Here is a 26079-nt window from a genome sequence, read left to right on the forward strand (position 1 = left end):
CACAAAATAAATCTTTGCCATCTTAACCAGCTTCTCTTGCAGGTTTGAGATTAAATAACCTGAAGTGAAGCAACTGTTGCCTTTTACAGGCCTATTGGCTATAAGGAACTGAAAAGGTCAGAGTCCCATTAACTTTCAGATTCACAACCCCAGAACCCAGGAGCCCCAGAGATATCTATGGTCTCTTGTTTCCTACGCAGGGAGCCATCAGGCACAACTGCAGTCCAGAAGATGCAGCACAAAGAAGAGGAAATAAAAAGTCTGCACAGTGTGCAAATGTTTAGAGACAGCTGCTGCTATGCAAAACCTCTTGGGCTATCCCAGATAGCTCCCATTAACAGTACCCTGGCACATTTGGGAATTAACACAGGGCAGAAACCATTTCTAACAGACATTCCACATGCAGAGGAAGACAATTTTTATAGTATAGACACAGACAACAGCAAGATACCTGGCTAGTGCTAGATCAGTCCTTAGCATGTATGGGAACAGCTAACATCACCTCAAGGGCAATAGGATGAAGCTCCTTCCATTTGAGATACTGAAGACTTAATTTTGTCCTTTCATTGTGACCTACTCCTCCTCATTCAGGGGATCAAATCTTTCCAAGTGACATAGGACAATGACAAGGTAATAGGTTTGTATCCTGTTTATTTTCTTGTCTAAAGCCAAGAGCATTCACTCACACTCCATTTTGTCCTCCATCCCAAGATGACTCAAATCCACACTTTCCTCTTTCCCAAGACAGGAACCTAATTAGTTAATACAGACTGAGAACTCTCCTGTTCAGGCTGAAGTAGCTGTAACCTGGGGATGATTTTTTGCATTTTCTGTTTGAAAGAGCATCATATTCCAGACAGCCACAACTAAGGTTTAGTTGCAAGGAAATACACTGTACAGACAATCAAGCCAAGATCCTATAAGCACTTGGAAATGAATACATGTACCCTACGTATGCACATACAAGAACTTATATTTCATTGATGAGTCAAAAACTGCATGATTTAGGTCAGTTTGTGGTGCACTTCCAAGCCTTTAGAATAACATGACATACAAAATCATTATGCAATTAATTAAGATTAATTAGATTAGGTAAGAATTGAAATGTCATCATTTTATTTTTTAGGTAACACTTATGGTGAAATCCTGACATTACCAAGGCCAAGGGAGTTTTACAATCAGCCCACTGGGAACCAGAATGTCATCCATAATGAATTATAATACAAAATTACTGATATTTAGCATCCTTCAGCATGAGGCTATGATTATAAATTATTTACACTTGAACATCCATACTGCATAACGTTTTTAAAATCAACTTATAGATAAAGCACCTGAAACATCCATTAAAAATATCACATTATTGTAACAGAAAATAAGGAATTTTTCTAGTTAAATGTGCCTAGAATGAATCAAAAATTGTACACACACAGCCACAGATCTACTTGTTCTGCAATACATATATTCAGACTCATGGTAGGCACAGATCAAGATGCTGGATAGGTGACTTTTAATCACTACTGGAAATAAACATCAAAAGAAAAAACAATGCCCCAGACAGAAATAAACTTCATTGTGCTCATGTTCTTAAAGAGTCCTCTTGTGTCCTTACTAGGAAGTGAAAAGAAAAAACAGTCAGCCGGTATCACAGTTAACCATTTGCCCTCATCAGGAACCCTTATCATAAATACAGAGCGAAAAAAAAAAAATCTATTAATGTGTCAAATATCAATATTATTCTATCCTTGAAGTGATAATATTCTGTACAGGCAGTTTAAACATTACTGGATAAATGAATTGCTACACCATTGGTGCCCTAAATAGAATTCACACCCCAGAGGAATCAGGAAAGGGGCATCAAAAGAAAAGGAAAATATGCTAGTGCCACATGTACTTTTTTTTTTAGTGCTCTGTAATAGTCTGAGATCTTAATCTGCTTCTGTATAAATCCCACCATTGACTCCAGAATGACCAGAATCTGCCACAAGGAACACTAAAATCAGATTATTTGGCTAACATCTCTGCTTCTTACAGTGGCAAGGTTTAAAAGGAACGGTTGATAAAGGCATGCCACGTAAACAGCTGCTTGATTGTGTACATTCAGTTCTAGCATATACCACATTCCTATTACTAGGGGTGTCTGAAATACACTGGACAAGCAGTACCCATGTCAAAAAAAAAGAAAAATTCCCCATGTCAAAGGGAGCCTCAGCAGGTTGCAACTGATGCTACCCCATCTTCCCACCTTCAGTGAACAAATATATCCGATACCCTGAGACAAGAGAGAGAAAGCCTGAAACATGAACCTTCAGAAAGGGTATCTGGGTGGTATTGGAGGTTGCAATCCAAATTGCAGCAGCTCAAAGGCACATTTTCTCTGTCTATTCTCCAGTCCATGTGACAACATAGCCTACACATTTCCTTTGAATCCCAAGTTAGAACAAGAGAGTAAAAGCAGCAAGTGAAAAAACGCTGCTGTCACCTCATTTTTCTTGTTTTCAGTTTTGTTTGTGGGTGGGTTTTTTTTTTTTCTTTCCTTCTAGTGCTCAAGGGACAGTAATGCAATTATATGTATATCACCACAGTCAACGCACTGGATAATTTCCCCTATAGGAGTAAGGATTGAAAAAAACAGTATGAAGAGTTTGATCTGTTAAAATTGTGTTAATACGATGCACTTCAGTACTAAAGCACAGTGTATATAAGGTCTATAATTCATTTTATGATTTCTTCTAAAGTTTTTTTCTTTTCTTTCAGTAGGAAAAAATATTATAAAACACACCACTATTCCTAGTCCAGATTTTATGCAATCCTGTGTTCTATTTGATCAAGTTTTGAACAATATCTTGTTTTCCATCCATTCTTTCTTCTAACCAGACCTTTTTCCTACTGTACCTACTCCAAAACTAGTACTTCCAGGAAAATTAACTGTGACAACTATGGATAAAATCATGTTTTGTTTATATTTCAGGTACTAAACAGCTGCTACTAGATATTGCTACCAGATGTTCTAGAATTATATGCAACATTATGCTCAATTTTAACTTTTACAAAATTACAAGCTAATAAAATATGACACTGCTGTATTCAAATGATTTATTAAAGGAAAAGCCATTTAGTTCCTTTTAAGCTTCACACCCTACTACCCCAAATAACTCTTCATTATATACATCAGTGAACAGATGCAAACGTCTGTACCATTTTGAGATTTCAGTACTATCCCATATACCAATTATATATCCAGATGCCTTTTGCTTTAACAGCCTCATGCACATCTGTCCATCTTAACCTGAAAGCATGATGACTGTTCATTTCATGGCTAAACTACCTGCAAGATGACAAGTCCAGGTTTCACACAGGTCATGTAAGGATGATCTCCTTCTGCCACACAAGTGAGCTTGTAAACAGCTAAGGCAACATTTTACACGTTGAAAACACTTGGAAGTTAAACACTGGGATTACTGATTAACAGAACATACAAAAATTTGCTATGTTACATTCAATTTCATTTAGACACCTCACTTTCCAAATAGTTTAAAGAGACGGTACATTTGTTGTGGGATTTTGGGGTTGGGGTGTGTCTTTTTTTTTTAAACTCTTATACCCTGATGATAATCAAAGTACATGCTTTATTTTGTACAAGCTCCCCAATTAAAGTCACAGAGCAGTATGTAATACCCAATGTAGCTAACAGCCTTTCCCATCCACAATCACAATAAACATAAGTAACATCAAACAGGAGTGACAGCCAGTAATTATGGAACTGAAAATTGTCGTGGATTCTTCCGTACTAATGAAGCCAGGCACAAATATAGTAAATCTAAATAGCTCCTTTCAATCTTCTAACAGGAAAATACACACATTAACTGGTCCACAGAGTACTTTAAAAGTTTATATAAATCTGTGTCTAGGCAAGCAAATAAAATATTCCACCTAATTCTACCCTCACATGTAGCAGCAGAAGGTCCTTACCAAGTAAAGCAAATTACTGCAACTTGAAGCTTGTAACAGAGCCCATTAGAGTTGAAGGCACTGTGAAAAGGTCCTCAAACTGTGTTCTAAATCAGAGGCAAGTTCACTTAAGTCAGTGAAAACCCCCTGGGACAACATGGAGAAAAAGAAATACAAGTGCAGAGTGGCTCCAGCTTAATTCCAGCAATTAAACAGCTTATACAGGAGACAAGAATATATATGTATTACTTCATAAACTTATTTTATTGTAACTACATCATTTAGAGAGAAAAAAAATGAGCAAACACAGGAAAGGAAAAGGGAGAAATAGTGAGGGAGATCAGCCAGAAATGATTGTTTATAACTTTAGATAGCAAATCCTCAGTTAATGAATAACTAGTCTAGCTCCACTGAGGTCACAGTAGCCACACAATTTACACAGCTGAGCATCTGACTCTAAATATTTAACTGTTCAAAATTCTAGTGTGCATCCTTGCGTAGCAGAGCTTCTCTGACTAATCACGCTAGAGGTAACCACATCTTAAGTGTGTAGTTCTAAATTGAGTAATATTACCATTAATAACAGTGCCTAATTAAGACATCTATAATGTTTTTAATGAGAAAAATTGAAAGTCCTTCTGGAATTTTTCCAGTCAAATTAATTCTGAGGACTTTAGACGTTATTAAAAGTAATGTTACAGGAATGAAAATTAGGTCTAAATTAGGACATGTCACTGTATTTAAAAGCAGGACAAAAAAGGAAACACATTCCATTTCCTCCTTTATACACAATTCTCTGGTATAGCATTGCACCACAGGGGAAAATAAAAACACCATTTTGTAGTCTGCTCTAAGTTACTCTGCATATAGTTATACCCGATGCATCTCTAAGGTCTGCACATGTTTTGACACTTTGCTTTCAGGCTCTTTTTAAATATCACATCACTATTCTCTTGAGAACAAGTATTTCCAGAATCTTAAAGTGATAACTCCTATGACTTATACAAGCCCAAATCCTTTTGGCTATAATTCACGAGTTATGTTTGTCAAAATAAGAAATCCCTCTGTGAGGCTGCACGTTTAGACAGAGAGCACCTGTGGTTAAAAGGGATCAGATCCAGCCTGCTAAAACTGTACAGGAAGGAAAGAATCCAAGTGGTCCTGAACAGTTCTCTTTAGGATAACGACTAGATATTTGAAAGGCTATCAAACCTGGCAAGTCTTTATTTGTACTTCGAACAGACCAGTCCTTCAAACTACTCCATGCACATTTCTGGTCCACAGTTGTTGTTTCTTTATCACTCCTTTCATTGTAAGAATTTAGCAAGTGTAAATGCACAAGTCTGCTATGCAGCTGAGCTAGGTTACTTTGAAGATATGAAGACACTCAATCCTTGCTCTTCAAAACAGCTTATTTGAGCACTTGCTTTCATACCAGTAATGTGAGTTTAAGTGTGTTCAAAAATACACACAGATTCAAAACACAAGAGCAGGAGTCATAACTGCGTTTTGACTGGATTTTATATGAATGGTTTTATATGTCTTAGACTCAATTTAGAGGAACTTGAAGTGAAGCCCAAATTGAGTCCAGGTTTGGTTTTTTGGTTTGGTTTTTTTTGGTTGTTTGGGTTTCTTTAAAAATTTAGAAACTTTTATATAAAGGTATGAATATAAGTTAAGAGAATAATGAGTTACAAATGAAGTATTACCTTCAGGAGTAAAAAAGCCATTGTAGCATTACAAAACCCACAAAGCCTACCATTGTTTTTGCTTGACCTACATTGTGTATATAATCCTACATATATTAATGATACCTTCACACATGTATATATACACACACATACGCACAATTTGTATATGCATACACATAGTATTCTCTTGATTGCAGTACCTAATGCCTTCACATTTCACCTCCCCTCTCTACCATGAAAGGCTTCTATCTCCAGATCATTCAGGTTCCAAAAACAAAATCCAAGTTCTGCAATTTGCTGTGTCTTAATAAACAGAAACACATCAGCGTGTGTTTCAGGCAGGTCATCTAATTAGATGGTTCGTCTTTGAGAGTAGAGATTGCACAAAAGACTTTTATTAATACATTGTACTAACACTGAGGATGTTGTCAGTGCTTAGATAATATTTTGAATGGGCTTACAGCTTACAGTGATTAGAGTTATGAGAATAGCAAGGACATTCAAACATATGTGTGTTCCCTAAAAGCTCAGGGAGGTTTACCCTCTTTCAAATCAGTTTTGTTCACAAAATCCTAGCTTAATTGAATTGTAAGGACTCCTTGGAGAAAGAAAATCTGTTTTTTATCTTCTGTTAATACCATAAATATTAAAAGCAGAAAATAAACAAAATGTTTAACTGTTATTTATGCTTCACAGATATACATCTTGGATTTTTAGAAACATCACAATCATTGCTCTCAAGTATAATGCCAAAATGATGACAAAGTTTCAAGATCAAGCATTTCTTTTCAGGGCCTTGCAAGTCAAATGCTGCATGCCACCTAGAACATGGAAGTCTAAGAAAAAAGTGCTAGTATTGAACTAATATACATATATGGCTGCCATGAATACAAATTCATATTCAAATTGTATCACTCATATTGGCCAATATTACTTTGTTTCTTACCAAGTGTTTCACATACAGAAGTCTGATGAAATATTATTCAAATAACTAATCCTTAGCTATGCAGTTTAACCTCTAGTTTGAATTGTAGTATAAAAGAAACAAACAAATCCATTTGCAGTAGTAAGCTTCAAATTATCTGATGTAACACTTTTAGCTAATATTTCACTGCGGACACTAATGATATGATATTTCTGGGCTGCACAGGATACTACATGTAGAAAGGAGACCACCGACTTGGTCACGTGAGGAAGTTTGGTCAGGTAACACTTCTCACTGTTTCTTTCCTCAGACCATCTCAGAGTAAGACTACAAGCAATGGGAGAGAGTGACTTACATGGCAGTTTGAGCCATCGGAGAAGAATTTAATGTCTGCACCAAGCCTCTGCAAAAAAGAGTTGTTGACTGAGCTCAGAAATAGGTAGATGAACACATTATTCCAATGAAGAAGAAAACTGTAGTAATTTGTTCTTCCATGCAGAAGGAGAGAAGCATTCCTAGTAGACCACCTCCAGTCTTTTCTTTGATCACAGCTAACTGCAGACAGCACATAGAAAGGATAGGAACCTAATTCTTTCAAGTAGTTTAAAGCATGACAGAAACATGGATCCAGCAATTGTCACATGTGCTACTGAGTTGTTTGACACTGCATCTCTAATAATACCTACAATTTCATTCCATAATTCCCCGAATGCCTTTGCACATTAATGCCCATCAGGATGACAAAGGAGGATGAACTTGAAATGGACAGCTTGATGACTTCCGAGAGTCTGTGCAAGATGGGGTTTATCCAGCAATGGTGAAGAGCAGCTGAGAGGATTCTGTTGTCCATCTGCCAGGACTCACATGGATCCTTATATAAAATATGTTTTTCAGTGTCTGATTATCATGATTTAGAGGGCAGAGGGGATGAGGTGTAGTAAATATAGGAAGAATAAGAGAACTTACTACAAGATAAATCTTTTCTGCTTTTATTCTCAGATTTGTAACACACAACTTGCTTTAAATGCTCATAAGCAAGATTTAAGTTGCCAAGCAAAGAAAGTGACAGAGTACTCCTGAGGAAAAAAAGAACCTCAGATGGGAAAAAATGAAAATATTCTTAAAAACCCCTCCATCCTAATCTTATTTTACTTTTAGTAAAGCATTGATGTCAACAATGTATTTCAGATTATTGAACAAGAACAAAATGACAACAGTCAAGCTTCCCCTTCGGGTAAAGTCATTCTGCTAACCACAACTCCCCAAGTGCACTACAAATACATCTTCATCATCACAAGACTGCAACATATCTTTAAGACAAGGATTAAATGCTGACAGTCAGATGCACTGCAGAAACAGAGAGACGGATTTTTCATTAAGAGACAAGCTAGTTACTGTAATTAACGTTTTAGTTCTAATAAACAGAAAGAGCACAAAACTCTTCCCAAGATCACACACCCCCCCCAGCCCCTGGCACATTGCCCTGAGTTTTCAGTACTGATGTGTGATTTGGGGCTCCTGAGCTGTGACTGCATCCTACATGTTCAAGGCTTCCTATAGGACTTTCCACAAAGTACTTTCTTGCTTCGTACTTTAGTTTTCCATGCTCTTAAGTTTTATTATCATCTAACTCCTCACAGAAGTCAGGAAAATAAAAATTAGAGATAAAGTAGCATACAGAAAATGAGGTCCCTTCATTATGTAAGGTTATTCATAGCCCCCAGTGATGCAGTTCTGCCTTGAAAGATACATCCACCAGGCGTTCTTAACTATAATAAATAGCTGTAAAAGGCAATTGAGAAGAGGCATGCTGAATATGGGTCGCCTGTCTTTCCCCTGTATTTGCACTGCTTTACAACTAAGGGCTCAGCTTCATGCAATTCCCAGGCAGCTCTGTATTCACAAGAGGCAAGTGCCCCAACTTCAGTCAAATCGCAAGAAGAGGGGAAAAAAAGTATCCAGCATCTCTTGAAACTTAGCTCATTTGCCTCAGAGCTATGGTTTTAGTTATATCCTCAAAAGGACCCAAAAGCTCATGGCTTAATTTCTCACTCTTCTAAATGCTAGCATTTTTGACTAAGAACTTGTTTTTGTAGTTTTTTCATTTATCAGTTTCTGCCACTCTGGAGCCAACATATCAAAATCCCTTACTGATTGGCCTCCAGCAGTCCATAAAAATCTTACAGTAAATCCTGCAGCTGGAGACATGCTGCTGGTACCTTGCCGAACGCACTAGACAGCAAAAAGAAATAAATGGTTAGTGTTAGAAAGAGTATTAACTTAGTTCCACAGAGCATTTACAGATTTTTTTTTTTCTTTTGGTTTCACTTGGTTCACAAAGCAATTGAAAAACTTTTTCTCTGCAAAGCAAAGTTACTGTTCCCGGCCAGAAGACCCAGCTCTATCTCCCAGACCAATCGGTCTATACTCAGCAACTCCAGAAACCCTGGAGACTGGACTCTAAGACAGTCTGTCAGACAGTAACTGACCCCTCTCAAAGAAATCAGAGTTGCTTCTTTTTGTTCACATACTTTTTTTAATAGTACACTAGAGATTTCACACTATTAGGTTTCAAAGCCCTTTGCAGCTGGGGAAAATGAGGCAGAGGCATGCTCCTTAAATCTTTGGAATCTCTGGATAGCAGAAGCTCATCTTTCTAGTCATTGTACACACACAGGACATAGTCATGGGTCCCCAGACTGATGCTGCAACTCTGAGATCTTGACACTAGTCAATCCACAGACAGATAGTCAATTCACAGACTCCTGGTTTCCAGTATACTTCCTTTATTTATCACAAGTATAATGCAGCATTGAACATGTCAGGACTACACTTGGTGGCAAACAAAAAGTTAATGCTCTCCAAAGTGCAGTTACTCACAAGACCATCCTGACATTTCAGAAGTCAAGAGGAACTATTATTAGCTGTGTCTAATAATATTGCAAGTTCCCACCCATGGAATCTGTGTGCAATCCTCCATTGAACTGGCAGCCTTTGGCAGTTTCACTGCCTCATGATTTGAACCAGGCAAGTCTCAAAAACACTGCCACAGCCCTGTGTAGCCAGCTTGAAAATATCTTTACTGCTCTAGGGAGATGAGTGATCCCTTTGGAATTGGTTTTTGGAACGGTAAAGTAATGAATCACTAACAGCTTTAAAGTAGACAAAATGTATTGCAACACAGCATGTAGTGCTGCAGAACCAAAGGAAATCTGTTTACAGTGCTTCAACAGACACTTGAAATCAAGATGCTCAAGAAGGATGAGGCTGTTAAGAGTCAAAAGCTCCAAGTGCTGTGAGCGCAGTTATCCCTACCAGGGCCAGCAGCCATTCCCTGGTGCCGGGGGGGATGGGGCTCTGAGCCCCAGGCATGCTAGCCAAACACAGCAAGGCAAGTCCCAGCTCAAGGGAGGGTGTCCACACGGAAACAGGGCAAGGGAAAGAGCAAGAAATAATCCGCTTTTTCCTGGGCCTGCTGATGCATGTACTTCAGTGCTAAGTACAGAGATCAGAAATTACTTCTGTCATTCAGACACACTCCCTGCCTACATCCCCCCAGCCACAGCTGCCTGGAAATCTCGTCAGTAAGATTTACACTGTATTTGGTAATGGGACAAGGTTGCCACCAAACTTCACATTCAAGCCAAAGGTCAGCCTTATGCATGTGGCTGGTGAGAAAAGGCACTGCTTTACAAATCAAATTCTTAATGAAGCAGCACAGACTGAAGAGAAAAGCTGGGGGGGGTGGGGGGGTGGGGTGGTGGAAATCAAAGTCTACAAGGAGTTTAGGAGTTTGCTGTGCAAGGAGAAGACCAAAGCTCAAAACCCTCCTTAACCTAAGGACACTCACAGCCACAGCTATTGCTTAAGAAAGCTGCCTGCCCTACTTTTGTCCAGCCAAAGCTAGGCTGTTACACAAGTAAGATGCCTTGGGCCATAAGGAGACTAAGCAAAAAGGAGCATAACTCTGAAGGAAACAGTTAAAACCTTGTCTGGGAAAGATGGCAAATTTGATGTACTAGTGCTGCTTATCCAGGGACTAATTACATCTTTTACAGCAAAGAGTTACCAAATAAGAGAGAATATCAAGGAATCCCTTCCTTGAAGGATGCTTTCTACACATTAAACTGCAGTCACACTTTCTTGTGGAGCCTAAGAGAGGGAGACAAGTACTACACACCTTACAGTCCAGCAGCCCTGCTTCAGCAAGAAGCCTTGCCAATAGCACTGAACAACAACAGAGAGATCTGTTTACAGGTGCTAAGGTAGCTAGCTCATCAGATAGTTTACCAATTGACAACAAATGTTTGGAAGAAAGGCAAATTAAAAGACATGCTGATCATTATTTAAGGGGATTGCTCAAGATTTGCTATTGAAATTCATGTAACCACATCCACAGAAGACAGATACACAGCAAGCCAAGAAATAAGAAAGGGGGATGAGAAGGGAAAAATGTTTCTCCCTGCTGCACTGGACTTGACCAGCATATGACGGGCAGCAGGGTAGTACAAATGAATCAAGGAAGGACTATTGCTTAGTTAGGCAGCTCCAGACCCAAAAAACATCCAAATTCCATTGCACCAACTGCAAAGTAGTTTTAGAAATACTAAAAATAGTTGTAGCAATACCAGATCAGAGCCCTACCCCAGGTGCTGTATAGCCTTCTCTCTCTTCCCCAAAGAGGCTTAAGAAAAGTTTACCCTTATCACTCATTCAAAACCTACCCCTGCCCTCAGAGCTTGGCACAAAATTCTGCACACTGTGTATATCTCTAGCTTGCAGGCTGAGAGATGTACTGCATGTACTTCCTCTGATTTTAAAGCAAAGGAATGTGCTCACAAATCAACAACAGTTTTATGAGGAAAATGAGGGAAGATCTTCAGTTCCCATCATATTTGGAGCCATAATCAGAACTACACCCCAGGAGCAGTCATGACATGGGGAGTGGCAGCATAACAGGCCTGGCATGCCCCTGACTCAGCCACGCTGCTATTTAAAAACCCCAGCTCTTCTGGGGGGTTAACTCAGGGCAAGACTGAACCTTGCAGCAAGCCCACTGCAGCACTAACTGAACAGGGGTATTTACACCATAAGGCACCCATAGAATTACTCACTTTTTAAGTTACTCACAGCAGTATTAAGAGCTGGCTGCATCGCAGCTAAGGCTGTAGCTAGCTAAGGATTTTGACAGAAAGTTTCCACAGGTACCTGAGCCTTACTTCTGTATTGGTACTACTAATTTAAAGTGACAGTTGCAGTGACATTTCACATTTGAAATACAGACTCCTGCCCATCAGGCAAGCGAACCAAGACCAGCATGCCAATTGTACAAGCATAGCTTATCAAACAGTAAAGATTTTGGGATGCAGCAGACCTGAACTACAGAAATCAAAGTTGACTTGTACCTCTACTCCAGTGTCAGGCCAACTCACACACACTATCCTTGTGTAAAACAGTGAATCTCAGGCCTAGAAGCCTCTGTGCTACTCAGGGTCCTGAGGCAGAAATAAGAATGCTAGTTTACTTGCAGTCATTACACATGTACAAGGAAAAACTGCAAAGTAACTGTTTTACAATTTTTGTTTTCTTTCCAATGTTTTAAAAGGTCAAATGTATTTGCACTCTGCTGTTGTTCTCTTTATCAGTGCTTAAACTCAAGCACTGCCAGATGAATCATGAGTCCTGCAAACACCCCAGAAATACAATGTCAAAAGTAGATCCATTGTACATGAATTGTATGCTCAGTTGTCACGGGAGGATTGTTTCCATTTTAAGCATGGAAGAACCTGCAGAAAACTAACAGCTAGTTTGTAAGTGTGCCTGAAGTCAGGTTCTCTTCCCTTTAATCTTTGCTCTTCAGCTGGCCTCTAAGAGACAGGGGATACATCTGTGAAATTATATATTAGCAAAAGTGGTAGAGGGAGGGAAATCACATACAATCTGACAAAACTCATAACAGCTGACCCATAATACTCATTTCAGCAAGACATTGCCCAGATTTTCCTGGTATCTGGGCTTGCTTAATAGTTATTGCTAGAACTAATAGTTATCCCTTCCCCTCCCAGGTTCCCCAGTCTTTTCCCACTTTGTCATTTTCTCTTGGACATACAGACTTCCACCAGTATGTGCTTAAAAAGTATGCTTGTGCTACACAGAGGATGTGTGGGAAACAACCTTTCTGATATACATAACATCATTTCAGCCAGTTAAAGAAGTGACACAGTTTCAAAAGAAATTGCAGCGTACTCTCCTGCAATGAAGGCTGGCTTGGCCTCACACCTTATACCCAGCTTGTTCTCCGTTCTCTCCTTTCCCATTCCCTCGCCAGCCAACTAGTCAATTAGAAGAAGGTATCTCCTAAGTTTTATTTCATCTGTGTGGTAACAAGTTTCCCAAAGCATCAGTAGAATGGATTTAATGATCATGAACACAACAATGTCAAAGCAGCAGAGATAAATATTGTCTATTAAGACATACAACAAATGATAATAAAGAAGTCCCACCAAAATATAAAATGTAGACAAGAGAAGAGTTCTGTGGCTGGGTAGCTAATGAATGCTGGAAACAAATACAGAGTTTTACAAAGGATTAAATTTCCTGCCTCTCATAAACTAGCATGCTGATACACACACAAATGTGCATAAAACAGAGGAAAGAACTGCTGTTTCCCAATGCCAACAACTTCAGATCCAGATACAAGCAAGAGCTCTGGATATGGATGTCAGCCTAAACTATCAGGTAAGATTCTGTGTAAATGAAGATGTGGAAATCAAGCAGAATCGGAATAGATGCTGTGTTCCATTCCTGTATACACCTGTTAACTGTATCACAAACATAAAGGGCTGCGTTCCAAATCCTAAACAGCTGTAAAAAGTTACAGGGCATTGAATACCATTTTGGTTTTCTTTCTCCCTTAGTGTTGCTTCCCCTTCAATTTTTGTGTGTTAAGGTTTGATCTTCTTTCTTGTATTCCTCAGCCAGCCAAGGAAAGGGACAAGAAATTCATCAGCTATGTCAGCATTTTTATTACTAAAAAACTATCCCAGCACTTCTCTGGTTGGCTCTAAGAGATCAACTTAAAACCATTATGGGGCAGCTAAATTAAATTCTCTTTTCTACATGTGCAGATGCCTCCAGGGACTGAGGGACACAGGAGTCGGGCAATATGAACATACCAAGGAATGCACAAGATTGGGGCCATATACACAACTACTAACAGTACAGTGCTTATAGTTACCTACCACCTTTAGCTAAAGGTTACAATTTAACACTGTACTACATCTAGGCAATCTGCATATTACCCAGTGAAAAGAACCAGGACCTATGCAAAACGCTAAAGGAAAGTGACTCCTCAGGTGTGTCTGGTTTTCCTCATGCTACAGGAAAAATCTCCATCATTTTCTCATCTACCACCAAAATAAAAACATCTATAAGCACCAAGAACAGGGATGGACTTTTCAAAAGGGCCTGTTGAAGCCCATCTAAGTGAAGTCAAACCACAGTACTAAGTAGTATTCATCCTTTCCCTCAACACTAAAAGTTCTGGAAAAAAGTTTGAGTAGAAAAACTAAAGACACTCAGACTATCTGAATTTTTTTGAGCAGATGAAGTGGAACAGAGAAAAAGTAATTTGAACAAGGAAATTACAGGAATGCTGATGCTTCCAGTCAGCCTGGAGGTAAGGCAGGAAGAACCACTTGTGCTGTGCATGATTGCTTTTTCTTCCTTCATATCCCAGCTAGACTCCACAAACACAGAGTGTGCCGAAATCAGAAGTCAAGAACAAGTTGGAAAAACAATTTTGTTCAGGTTCAACATGAATTATGGCAGACAACCAAGTCAGTTTCTATTTTAGCCAGACTCCTTTGGCCACCCATAATCAAAGTTTAGCTCTCATGCACAGCAAGAGACAGGTTCTGTGCTTGTTATGCTTTTGACTCATGAAGGAACAAAAGTGTTAAAAATTGTAGAAAGAAGAGCAAATCCATATTTCAAAGGGACACAACCATATGGGAAGAGGCAGCTGTTCCACAAAAGTCAGAGGTTAGCTTTCAATAGTTCATACAAGTCTACAGATTCTCATGTTCGGGGCTTGTAACAACGTGTCCATCCATGCGTCATTGTCCCCCCAGGAATTCAAACATTTAGGTGTATCTCACTACAATGACACTTTAGGACAGGCATATCACACTTTCAGAAGCTAGACAGAGAAGTGGAATAGCCATGAGCAGGCAGCTCACCTCCTACCAGAGGAGCCCAAGTTTTTGGTAGCTTTGCCTCCCCTAATTTGAGGAAAGGAAGGAAGATGGAAACCTTTATTAGTGAGCGGATGCTGGGGGAAATATTCTGCCATTGAGACTACATGTCACACTGCAGTAGAAAGATTCAGCACCTCTCCCCTGCCCAAGCACTGGAAGTATAGTTGGTTATACATTACCTGTCCCTGTCTTCTACCCCAAACTGTTTGGTGGTAAATGCTGTAAGTATATATAGCACTGCCAGCCTCATCCTCCTCCTCTGCTCCAACTGATCATTTTGCCAGCAACATCACATAAACACCAGTTGTAAGCGAGTACACTCCATTTTCCTTATGCCTAAAAGAACTCTGTGCAGTTATGATTAGCTAAACATTTTCTCTTCTTTGTTTCCTCTAGATGCAAAATCCTAGCTGTATAGAGATTGGCAGTTCTTTGGCAAATCATAATTATATTCTTGAAAGTTGAGCAGCATTATTAAAATAGTACTACATACACCAGCTTCTGATTGGCCTAAAGACTGAATTTATTCTGGGGTCCCTCCAATCAGAATTAATCTTTCTATAGTACAATGAACTGTCACTACTGAATCAACACCAGCAGCAGAAGTGACAGCAGCCTACATCATTACTCAACTAAGATAATAGAACTAAAGTCATTGAAACAGGCAGATGTTGGAGGCTGTCTCCCATTTCAGAATAATGTTCCTGTCGTAACTCAGCATTTATTTTAGGGAAGCAAGGATAAATTCATTACCATTTGCAGGGTGCTCAGATATAATAGTAATAGAAGCCATGTAAGCCTCCCAGGACGTACGCCATAGAAAAGCACATGGCATTGCTACTAACCATCCTTCACCTAGATAACACAACGTGGGAACACGCAATCAATCCATGTCCACTGGAGACCTACTACTATATTAGTGTGAGCAGCAGTGTTTTGCTATTGCAAACTCAGAAAGCTAAAGTCAAGAGATATGCAAAACAAGAATTCATTTCCACGTTTCATGATTTATTCCCAGCATTCTTACCTTATTTCCTCGTAACACACTGTATCTGAAATTACCTAAAGAGATGCTCTTTTGTTAGATTGCAATAATCAATATCCTCACTGCACAGAATGCCACACTTCTGCATTGACAACTAAACTGCGCAGATCCAACAATTAGGGAAGACTATTGATGACATTTAAAACTGGAGATTGTATTTTTTTGAAATGGGATCTTTTAATTAAAAGCATTAGAAGAAAATAATGATTCAAAAAATAGAAGCAAATGTCAGTCTTATCTATTTCTGAACAGTAGTGTAAGTGGGTGCAAAAAGGTGTACCTTCCCATTACTGCTAGGCTTTAATTAGCATCCTTACAGCTTTGTCCCACTGAATAATGTCTTCTGCAATGATATTACCACATATTAAGGAAAGGTGATCAAATATCATCTTAACTACTTTAGTGTTCAGGTCAGAGCTGCGTAACAATAAATTGATAGGATTATCAATGAACTCTATGAATCTTGATTTATGAGTAGAGTCCAGTTAGTTCAATTAGATCGTGAATTATGAAACAAAAGACATTTTGGAAGAATAGAACCACTTAGCCTGACACACAATACAACTTTCAGGTAGTAGGCTAATACAAATGCCCAGAAATCAAAACTGATTTTTACATATTGTTCTATTTTAATTTCATTCTCATTTATCTTTACCCACAGGATTTCATTTTGCATTTCACCCAAATAGGATGATGGATAATAGCCATGACTTCCTGACACTCGCAAGACCAGTTATCTTATCTTGGCAGAAGGTCAAACTGAACACCTTTTAATTTGGCCAGTTACCTAACCGTACTGAACAGCTCAAACCTGCAGTTCAGATATCCATTCCTGCTGCGTAGTGCAGTTGGAATTGCTCAGCTTCCTCTGACAGAGCTCTGAAACAATGGGTTTAAGGGGGAAGGAAATACCCATCCAATTCTAATGGCTATTTCCATCTCCTTTCACTGAGAGAGCAAAGTACCAGATGCTCTGGATTTCCTGCTTTGTCAACTATAGAGCAGTGCTATGTTCAGCTCTCACATTTTGTTATAGCTGTTTGTTGTCTGATAAAACGCAGTTCCTCAGGGAAAATAGAGGGCTGTCTCCAGAGAAATGTACAAATACACCGTATTTGGCAGTAGGGGAACTCAAAGCCAGCAAGTTCATCTATGGAAAAATGCAAGATCTTGGGAATGCTGTTCCCAGGGTTTCCTCTGTTCCCAAGCAGTTATCAACAGTTGTCTCTAAATTAAAATGTAATAGACAGTTTAAAGACCATCTTACATCGAGAAAACCATAACAGGCAGGGGAAAGAGCAACTTGACATGATTTCCCCCCGCCTCCATCCTCATATGCTGTCTATACAAGCTATGGATCATACTCCCAATTCATGCATGCTGGGATAGCTCCCTAGTGGATCCAAATGAATTTATAGCAGATTGGAATTTCTGCCTTTATACAGTGACTCCATGGACAGCTGCCAGCTTTTATTTTACTCTTATGGGTTCAAAACTCCCTATGTTTCACTCCAAGATTCCTCTTTAGAGACAGTTTGCACAGAAACCCTTCTTGCAATTCCAAGTTATGCCAAGACAATGAAAAGAAATAGATTAAGTGTCTATAAAGTAGATGAGCCGATTATCAGCGTAATAAGTGTGTTGTAACATGCTTTTTTGCTCCATAGCAATTCAAACAAAATTCAATGTGCTAACAGTTTTATGGATTGATTTGAAGCAATATGAGAAGTCATTCATCCTCTTTCTACCTCTGCCACAGATGTGCTACTGTCCACATGGCAGACAGCCATTAATGCCTGGAATCAGTACTCCCCCAGCTGTGTTTCCAGACAAGCTTGCCAACTTTGCCCTGAAGCAGATAAGGGGCACTCACAATTAACACATCTTAGGGGAGGAAAAGGGGGTAACCTTCAACAGTAGTCTTCAGCACACAAGTAGTAATAGCTGAGAGAAGCTTACAGGTATAGATATTTGCAAGTGACCATCTCTTATCCTAAATTCAAGATGTATGCATACATATTTCTTTGCATACAGCCACATTAACAGGCCTGTGACAGCCTAATGGCCTAGAACCCATGGTTTTCAGCATTTTGGGTCCTTGTTACACACAAGTACTACAAGGTCCATCTGCCATGATTACTCATTTGCTAAACATTTCTTCAAACTTTTAGAAACTCACTTTCTGTCTGTACTCCTATTAACACAGCCTTCATACACACAGGAATTATTTGCTCTTCATTACATACCAGACTGCAAAGTTCTTGGGAATTAAATATTTGCTTTTAGAAATATATATATTGCCATTACCAATAAGAAATTAAACATTAGTTGCTCACAGCAAGAGAACAAAAGAGTTTAGACTGAAATAGATAGCTATTATTAGGTTTGGGTTTTTTTAAATTATAGTTTGGGGAGTAGAACCTTTATCAAATGGAGTCTGAGGAGCCTCAGGCAATAAAAACTTATTCATTTCAGAGAGCTGCATATGGGTGCCCCATTTTGAGGCACTTCAAAAACTTGAAGGTGGATGTTCAGCTCCCTAAAAACAAGGCCCATAAAGATACCAAATTAGACATCCATACATGGATATTCACAGAAGTTATTTAAACACCTTAATCAGCTTTTCCAAGTGGTTAGAGATACTGATAACTACTGTGTGCTGAAGAGATTCACCCCACCCCACTCTTAATAACTCATATTTATTTTAGTCTGTTCTTAGAACTGTTTTAACCTGCTCCATCAAACTAAATCTTAAATTCCTCCTTTTTTCTTTAGCCAAGAAAATTAATGGTGCAAAACAGTAGAATATTGGATAAGTTAGTAGTGGAATGAGTGAGTTCTCCTCATACAAAACAGTAAGGCTTTCAAAGAATTAGATTCTTCCGTTTCACAGAGAATACTGTCCACATCACAACACACACAAAAAAGCAGTGGGCAAATTTCCAAGACCTTTGAATAATGAAACAGTGGTTAATAAAACAAGTCTTATTTGTCACTCCTCTTTGGCATTTAATATCCTACTGATTTGTATATACTAACATTGTGCTAGCTACAGGACACATGAAGTGACAGAAAAACAGTCTCCCATCTGGGCTGGTCTCATCCATCTGGTGATTAGGGCAGGCCACAGTGCAACCATATGGCCATGATCAAGAACCCACTAATATCATCCGGAGTTAACTGGGAATAGCTACAGCATAGTCCCCTAAGGATGATAAATCTCTCTCATTCTGTCTCTCCTCCCCAGTGGACATGGTAGATTTGTCTTTTTGCCTGCAAAGATGAAGCTTTGCTGGTTAGAATACTAGAGATATACAAAAAAGTGAATTTGGTACTTGTACCTGTCAAAGATGGAATGAAGTAATCATTTCCATGAAACAATTAAAAAACCCCACTAACCTCATATTTCCATCTCAAGACCCAGATGAAGCCCCTTTCCTCCTCAAAGGCTTATGCTGACATAGGAACTCTGAAACCTGAGGTCAAAATCCTGACACACAGCACATTGGTACAACCCAGCAGCTGAAGAGTAGAGCTGTGACCCCAGCAGTGATGCAGAAAGAGTATAACAGTAACAGCTGTCATCTTACACATTAATGGGAAAAGCCTACTTATCTAACAACAAACAGGAAGAAAACAAAAGGCAGAACACTTCATGTCTTCTTGAACAGGCACCACTACTGCTGTCTACATAGTTCTAATAGCTCCTGTTGCACTGATCTATTGAGATACCTTTTAGAAATACTCATTTCCTAGCTGACAAGTCACTAAAAATCAAGTCAATAACCCCCAGAGGATCACAGCACGGAGATATTACATGTGCTAGAATAAACTTTTTCAATTTTTGATCATCAGAAGCAGAAACCAGTTCCCAACATATTGCCTGAGCTACATCTTAAACTGAAAGACAGAGTCTCAAGTGGTACACAACAAAGTGTATGTAATTATAACACCGTAACTCTAGGAGCATTTTCACAACCAGTTTCCACTCATGTATGGTAACAAATCCACCCAGTAAGGAGTCTGGTCAAGTCCTATGTAAGAATATCTTTAAAAGGTTAGTGCTATTGCCTAAAGTCATACTAATTCACCAGGGACCAACCTTCCCTCCAAGCCAATATTTGACAAATAGCACAGGATGACTACTGGAATGGCTCTGTTTTGGGAGACACCATCTTTTCAATGAGATATATAAGTAGAAGATCTTTTTGACTATGGGACCAAAAATGATGGCTTGAAACTGTCAGGAGGAAGCATCAGCCTGCTCACAAAATGGTCATCAGTACAAATAATTATACATAATAATTAGCAATTGAGTTTCTTAAACATTTTTCAACTCGGATATAGCACCAGAGATATAGGACTTTTTCTCTAGAACTCTCAAATAATAAGCAGTCTCAAAAAAAAAATAAGACCTACAGCAACATTATACAGCAGGGAAATACTTGGTCAGAATTTGAGCATAATCTGTAATGTTATATCAAGAGACTTTGTGCAAGCAAGATTTTTCTTTTTTCCTGAAGCTGTTCAAATTTCTTTTGCTTTTAATACATGGGTGCCTGACTTTCAAGCTGTGCATGGAGCCCTCTTCTGGAGAAATTTGAAAAAATAAAAGCTTAAGAATGCAGCAGTGTGGGCTATGCATTTGGGGAAAGAGTTTTAGGACTAATTTTCTCTACTCACTATAATGAAAAGCTTGTAAAATCTATACATTTTTCTAATTAACTTAGTTGCAACCCAGTGAAACATGACAGTTATTGTTAAAGCTATCAAAACAATTATTTTTTTTTCTTCTCTTGTAAGCTTTACTTACAAATTTTATGTTGATTCATCTGTCTGCATGAAATGCATAACATACAAAAGCAAGCCTGTGAACAACTTTTGTTTTAAAACAAATATTTTGTGTATAGGCCTTAGAAATTATCCTTTGGGAAAAATGTAAAAAACAGTTTGATCTGATAGATTTAAAAATCTGTATGTATTTACAGCTTACTGCACACTGTATAGTGAACTGCACAAGCTACCAGAGTACACTTAGTTTTTCTTGACGGCTTCAGATCAATAAAGCTGTATATTATAGATATGCTTTGTAGTTTTAAAGGTGATCCTGAATTAAAGGATTACTTGAAACATCTTCCTCAGCTACTGCAGCTAATGTTCAGTTTTCCTCTTGGTGAAAACAGGACAAACAGTTGGTAGTAGACTAAATCTTTGCAAAAGAAAAAAAAATTATCACCAACCTGTTTACCACAATTTTTACAAACATACTTAATAGGCTGCTTTGTTGAGATGAAAAAGTGATTCCCCATCCTCATCCTTCTAATGCCTCAAAAGGCAATTTTTTTATATTTTAGAAATGCAGTTGAATTAGATACAGATCAAGAACACACAAAACCAACGTTTCTAATTTTAGAAGTGATCTTTTAATAGAAAATAAACCTTTTTTCAGTTCATGTTCTCATGAACATAAGACTTTCCTCAAACTTTTTTTACACTGTAAACTTTGCTATCATTACTTCAAAACAAAGTTATTCTTATGTTCTACTTCCAAAGAAAGTGTTGCATTAGTAGATTGCTATTGCTTAGAAATCATTTTACCAAAATTGAGCTTTGCTGGTTCCACTAGCACTGTATTATATGAGGCATTATTGCTACTGCTAAGGGAGAAAAAAAGAAAACTTACAAAAAAAATCCCAAAATGTGTTACAACCACTACACAGCCAGATGGCTGCATTTGTTTAATATGTTGTTTCTCACATTCTTCTGTTTACTTTTCCTGTCACATGAAAGTTGTGCATGTGGTGTGTCAAAGAGAAAAGCCAAACAGCACTTCAGTAATTCCCTTTTCCTAGCATGCTGTCATCTTCAGTTCATACTTTTACGTGCCAATTCTCAACCACCTTACACCTGAAAACAGAATTACGTACACTTCCTTGTTATAGTCCAATTCATTCCCTAATTCATTAACTCTTAGACACGATCTATAAAGTAACTTGGAGATGTGTTAAATCACCAGGTAGAGACATTGTCAGGAAAAGCTACATATGCTAATAAAGGTGGGGGGCAGTTTAAGCACTGAAATACAAAGCAATGCTAAAGCACCACAAGCTCAGCCCTGCAGTATGGTAGAACTCAGCCCAGTAAGAGAAGAAACTCTGAAGTATTGCGGAAAGTTATCAATAAAGTGCACAGTTGCTTTCAGAATCAGGTGTTCTGCACCTTGTCAGATTTTAAGTAGATACTGATGTCAAAAAAATGTGATTTAATAGGCCTTCGAGTTCTGTCCTCTATCATACACATACTGCTTTTCCTACAAGGGACTGCTAAAGAAAATCCAAACTCAAGCTGATTAATTCAGTAGTGTGCGAGAGAAGACAGACAAAAAAAGAACTGAAAACACAGAGGAAGCCGAGCAAACTGCAGTCCGGATGACAAGTCTCAAGCCCAAGGTGAAGGAGCACCAGCTCAGTATATCCACAGGTTACGTTTACACTGTGCCCTCTCTCCCCAGCCCCTCTGCTCCCTGAGCACTGCCTCTCACCAGCAGCTCTGCCAGCCCAGCTGCCCTTCCAGGCTGGATCTCAGCCCACTTTGACAACTTCTTCTCCCCAGGAGCCCTTCGGGCATCCCCAGCCCCGCCGGGGAGCCGTTCAGCCCTCCCCTGGAGCAGCAGCGTGCCCGCTCGCTGCAGCCAGTCTCAGCAGGGCTGGCGAGCTGCCCACTGGCCAGCCCTCCTACACAGCCCACAGAGCCTCAGCCTGAGGGGTAAGGGAGGCCCTGCAAGAAACTCTGTGTATATCACCAGCACATGGTGCTCTGACTCCTCAAACTCATCCTTCACCAGTGCGTTCAGGCACCATACCTATGGCCCACCGCAGCTGCTTTCATTTGTTACACTCCCTGCAGCAGGATTGTTATCCTGAACCCACCCAAATGCCTGTGTGCTTCCTCATGAGTCCCTAGTCACTGAGTCTCCCACTGTCCCATAACTTCAGCCACCCACATTCATGCTTTTACTCATCAGGTTAAGCCAGGACCCAAATATTCTAGCCTTGATCCACAGCATATATGCATTCAGTTCACCCTACTGCTTCCTACTTACTCTTGGTGTATCTCCTCTCAGCAATAAAGCTCGCCCAACAGCAATCCCTCACTATTTTTCTCCTTATCATCCTATTTTGGAAAAGCAGACTAAATGCCTGATGGAGATTGCAGTTACACAAACACAAGTGCACAGACTCAGTGTCCCAAGCACTAGTTTGACGCTCTAAAACCTACCAACCCCTTAAGGGTTAACAAAACCATTCAATCGCAAGTCAAAAAGGAATTAACTTTTATCTCTACTCAGTTCACAGGATGCCAGTGTCAATGTCACTAAATGCAAGAGTTTACAGAGCTCCTAAAACAAAAGAAGGACGGAGGCATTTAAGCTGGACAACAACAAAGGATTTTCAAACCTCCACAGAGCTTCCCAAAAGTGAGCCCTGTAACAGCAGCAAGAGGAAAAGAGAGCAACCAGAAGGTAGCGAGAAGTCAGAGCCCAGCGAGTCTCTGCTTTGACAGACAGCAGCAGCAGCTCCGTGTTGTTAAGGCTGGGTGTTTTTTCCTCTGCTTTCTGGCAGAGGGGGATCTATTACATTTAATAAGAGAAAGGCTACATAGCAAGTCACTAACAGAGTATTACACATCTATCAAGAGAGTACGGGGAAGGGAACCTTTTGCAAGGTCTGATTTTATTTTTCCTCCATATTCCCCCCTCCTCCTTTTTTTTTTTTTTTTTAAAAAAAAAAGCAATAAATAATGTGAGCTGCCTATAACAGCCTATAAGCCTACTACCCGGCAAAAGCCACAGAGGAAAGAGGCAAATCAAAGTTGCAGCATTTGATATGACAGAAAATATTGCTGCTGCAGCTGCAACCGTGACACTTGAAAGATTCCCCCCACCACCCTTCCTGAAGGGAAACAAAAAAATGCTATATATCACACAGCAAATTTGTTGTAATTGTAAATCAAGGAACTATGAGATTCTACATTCCTAGCAACTGGCTTATAGCAGAGATCTTGCATCTTTCAACAGTAATTCAAGCAATGTATAATTACTCAGAAATCAGACCTGAATTACAAATACTTTCAAATCCAAATGCACAAGAGAGGGAAGATGAAAGAAAGCAAGGAAAAAACCACATATTTCTTACCTGGGACAGCAGAAAGGACAGAGTAAGTTGAGTTTTGTGCTGCATTTTGCCAGACTAGAAGGTACCAGAGGCTTTTTCATTCATGCACTCGGCTGCACTGAGCATATTTTCACTGTGAAACAGCCTTTGAGAAGAGACTCTGCCTTGAGAGCCAGCCAACTTCCCAAATAGATCAGCAGCATCATCACTAAAGCATTGGATAGAGTCTGATGACCAGAACCAATGGCTTTACAAGGATGATTTCTTCACAAAGCATCCCCATTTTGCATCACACATATTGGGCAAGCACCTCTCACAAACACAGCACCTTTAGAAAGCATTTTGCTTTGGTGTATTTGTGTGTTTAGTTTCAGTCTAACAAATCATGCCTCATAGATCTCAACAGTATTTTCCCTTTTAGAGAATGGAATTGCACAGAGAGAAATAAGAGCAACTCTGAGCACCGCTGCAAAGAGATTCTCTTTATTAAAATGTTAATAAGGTACGCTTTATTTTCTATAAATCAAAAAAATGACCACTGCAGTTTTAGTTACTTCCAAGCCTTAGAAGTGGTGAAATTTTTCATTGCAGGAGAAATACAGATTATATTTTGTGTTTTCCCCTCAATCTCACAAATCACAATGAAGACAGATCAATTCTAGCCTGCAGAAAAAATCCATCATAAGGCAATAGATTTTATTAACTGCTCAGGTAATGGCAGAACTGGCTGTTGATTCAATGAACTTGAATCTAGGACAAAGTTTCAAAGGTGCATGCCCTTCAATTAAAAAAGTTTTCCTGTTTGGAAGAGGGGACCTGATGTTTCAAGAACATGCTTTCTCTGGATTTGTTATGTTGCAACCTAGCAAGTAACACCAGGCAGATGGACGAAAGATTACAAATTCCCCTGTCTGCATTTCCAGCTCCACCTCTCTCACCACTCCCCATTATCACAATGGTCCAGTCCTTTTCTGACTTGTCTTCTTGCAGTCACCAGGGTTACTTAGCAGTATCCTTCCCCCATTTTCAGTAGGGTCAAAAGTCTCCTCAATTCTTGTGACTGACACTTTTCCCTTGCTTGCTCATCCAGCAGAGCCAGCTGCCACCACTTCTCTGCCCCTCCATGGGTAGCACTTGCACCAGTAGAGATGAGCAGAAACATTGGGAGGAGAAGGCAGGTAGGCAGATACAAAGGGATAAGCATTCAAAGGAGCTGCCAACCACTTGGAGTTTCTCAGCATCAGCAGGTGCTTCCTGCTGTGAATAATGTTGTTTGATAGCTTCCCCAACAGCTGCTAGTCTACTGCTTGCATCTTCCTTTACTTACACACTGGACCAAAATTGAGGGAAAACACTGGCCTTCCAAGTCTAAGCCGTCACATGGAGCAACAACTCTGCTCCAGCACCTTCATCACAAGTATAAATTAATACTTGAGATGGATCAAAATTCAAACTAAACCCAGCAGAAGCTACCAGTGGCAATTATAATGCTCTATATAACTGCAAAAAGTTCACCACTTATACATAAAAAAGCAGGTAGGTTGCTTTCTTTTTCATCCTTTTTTTTCAGGCAGAAAAGCAGCTTAGCAGGATTAAAAAAAAATTCTTAGAGCTCTTTATGATTAAAAATGAGTGACCATCTCCCATTGCTCCTTCAGGTCCTGGATTTCCACCCAGTCCAAGCCTCAAGAGAAGCACCTCAGAAGTTTATAAACAAGGCTGTGTTTTTATTAGGGTATAGACAACAGCACCAGCTGTACCACAGCATGCACAGCCTTTGCATGGGAGTACTGAGATTTGTACAGTCTCTTAAACACCCCAAACAGAGGCCAAACAGCTGAGTGAGCTACCAGACCAACCAGAAGTAGGTGCTGGCTGAAAGAAACAAAGGCATATCTGCATCCTGTTTCACAAGAGACTCACTTGAAAAAAAAATAAAATTAAAACCAAGTCATGGGGTGGATGATTCACTCCAAGTTAATGCTTGCAGTAACATGAGATTTGAGCCAATATGAGCAGTTAATTTCTGCACCAG

General features: G+C 39.4%; 1 protein-coding gene across 5 annotated transcripts in view; it reads right to left on the bottom strand.

The window, feature by feature from the left end:
* The window catches only part of CDH13 (cadherin 13), a 516496-nt gene extending 492336 nt beyond the window's left edge, over window positions 1-24160 (bottom strand). For 4 of the 5 annotated variants that reach the window (XM_074839583.1, XM_074839582.1, XM_074839585.1 and 1 more), the window contains exons 1-2: window positions 24066-24143; window positions 6923-6970 (exon numbers count right to left, since the gene is read on the bottom strand). In XM_074839583.1, the coding sequence (XP_074695684.1) occupies window positions 6923-6970; window positions 24066-24110 (93 nt within the window). In that variant the 5' untranslated portion in view covers window positions 24111-24143. Of the gene's footprint in view, window positions 1-6922; window positions 6971-24065 lie in introns of all 5 variants that reach the window. The other variant, XM_074839584.1, reaches the window with a different exon arrangement.
* Window positions 24161-26079: the final 1919 nt, after the last annotated feature.

This window comes from Strix aluco, chromosome 14 (genome assembly GCF_031877795.1).
Source record: "Strix aluco isolate bStrAlu1 chromosome 14, bStrAlu1.hap1, whole genome shotgun sequence".
In the NCBI taxonomy this organism is placed as follows: Eukaryota; Metazoa; Chordata; class Aves; order Strigiformes; family Strigidae; genus Strix; species Strix aluco.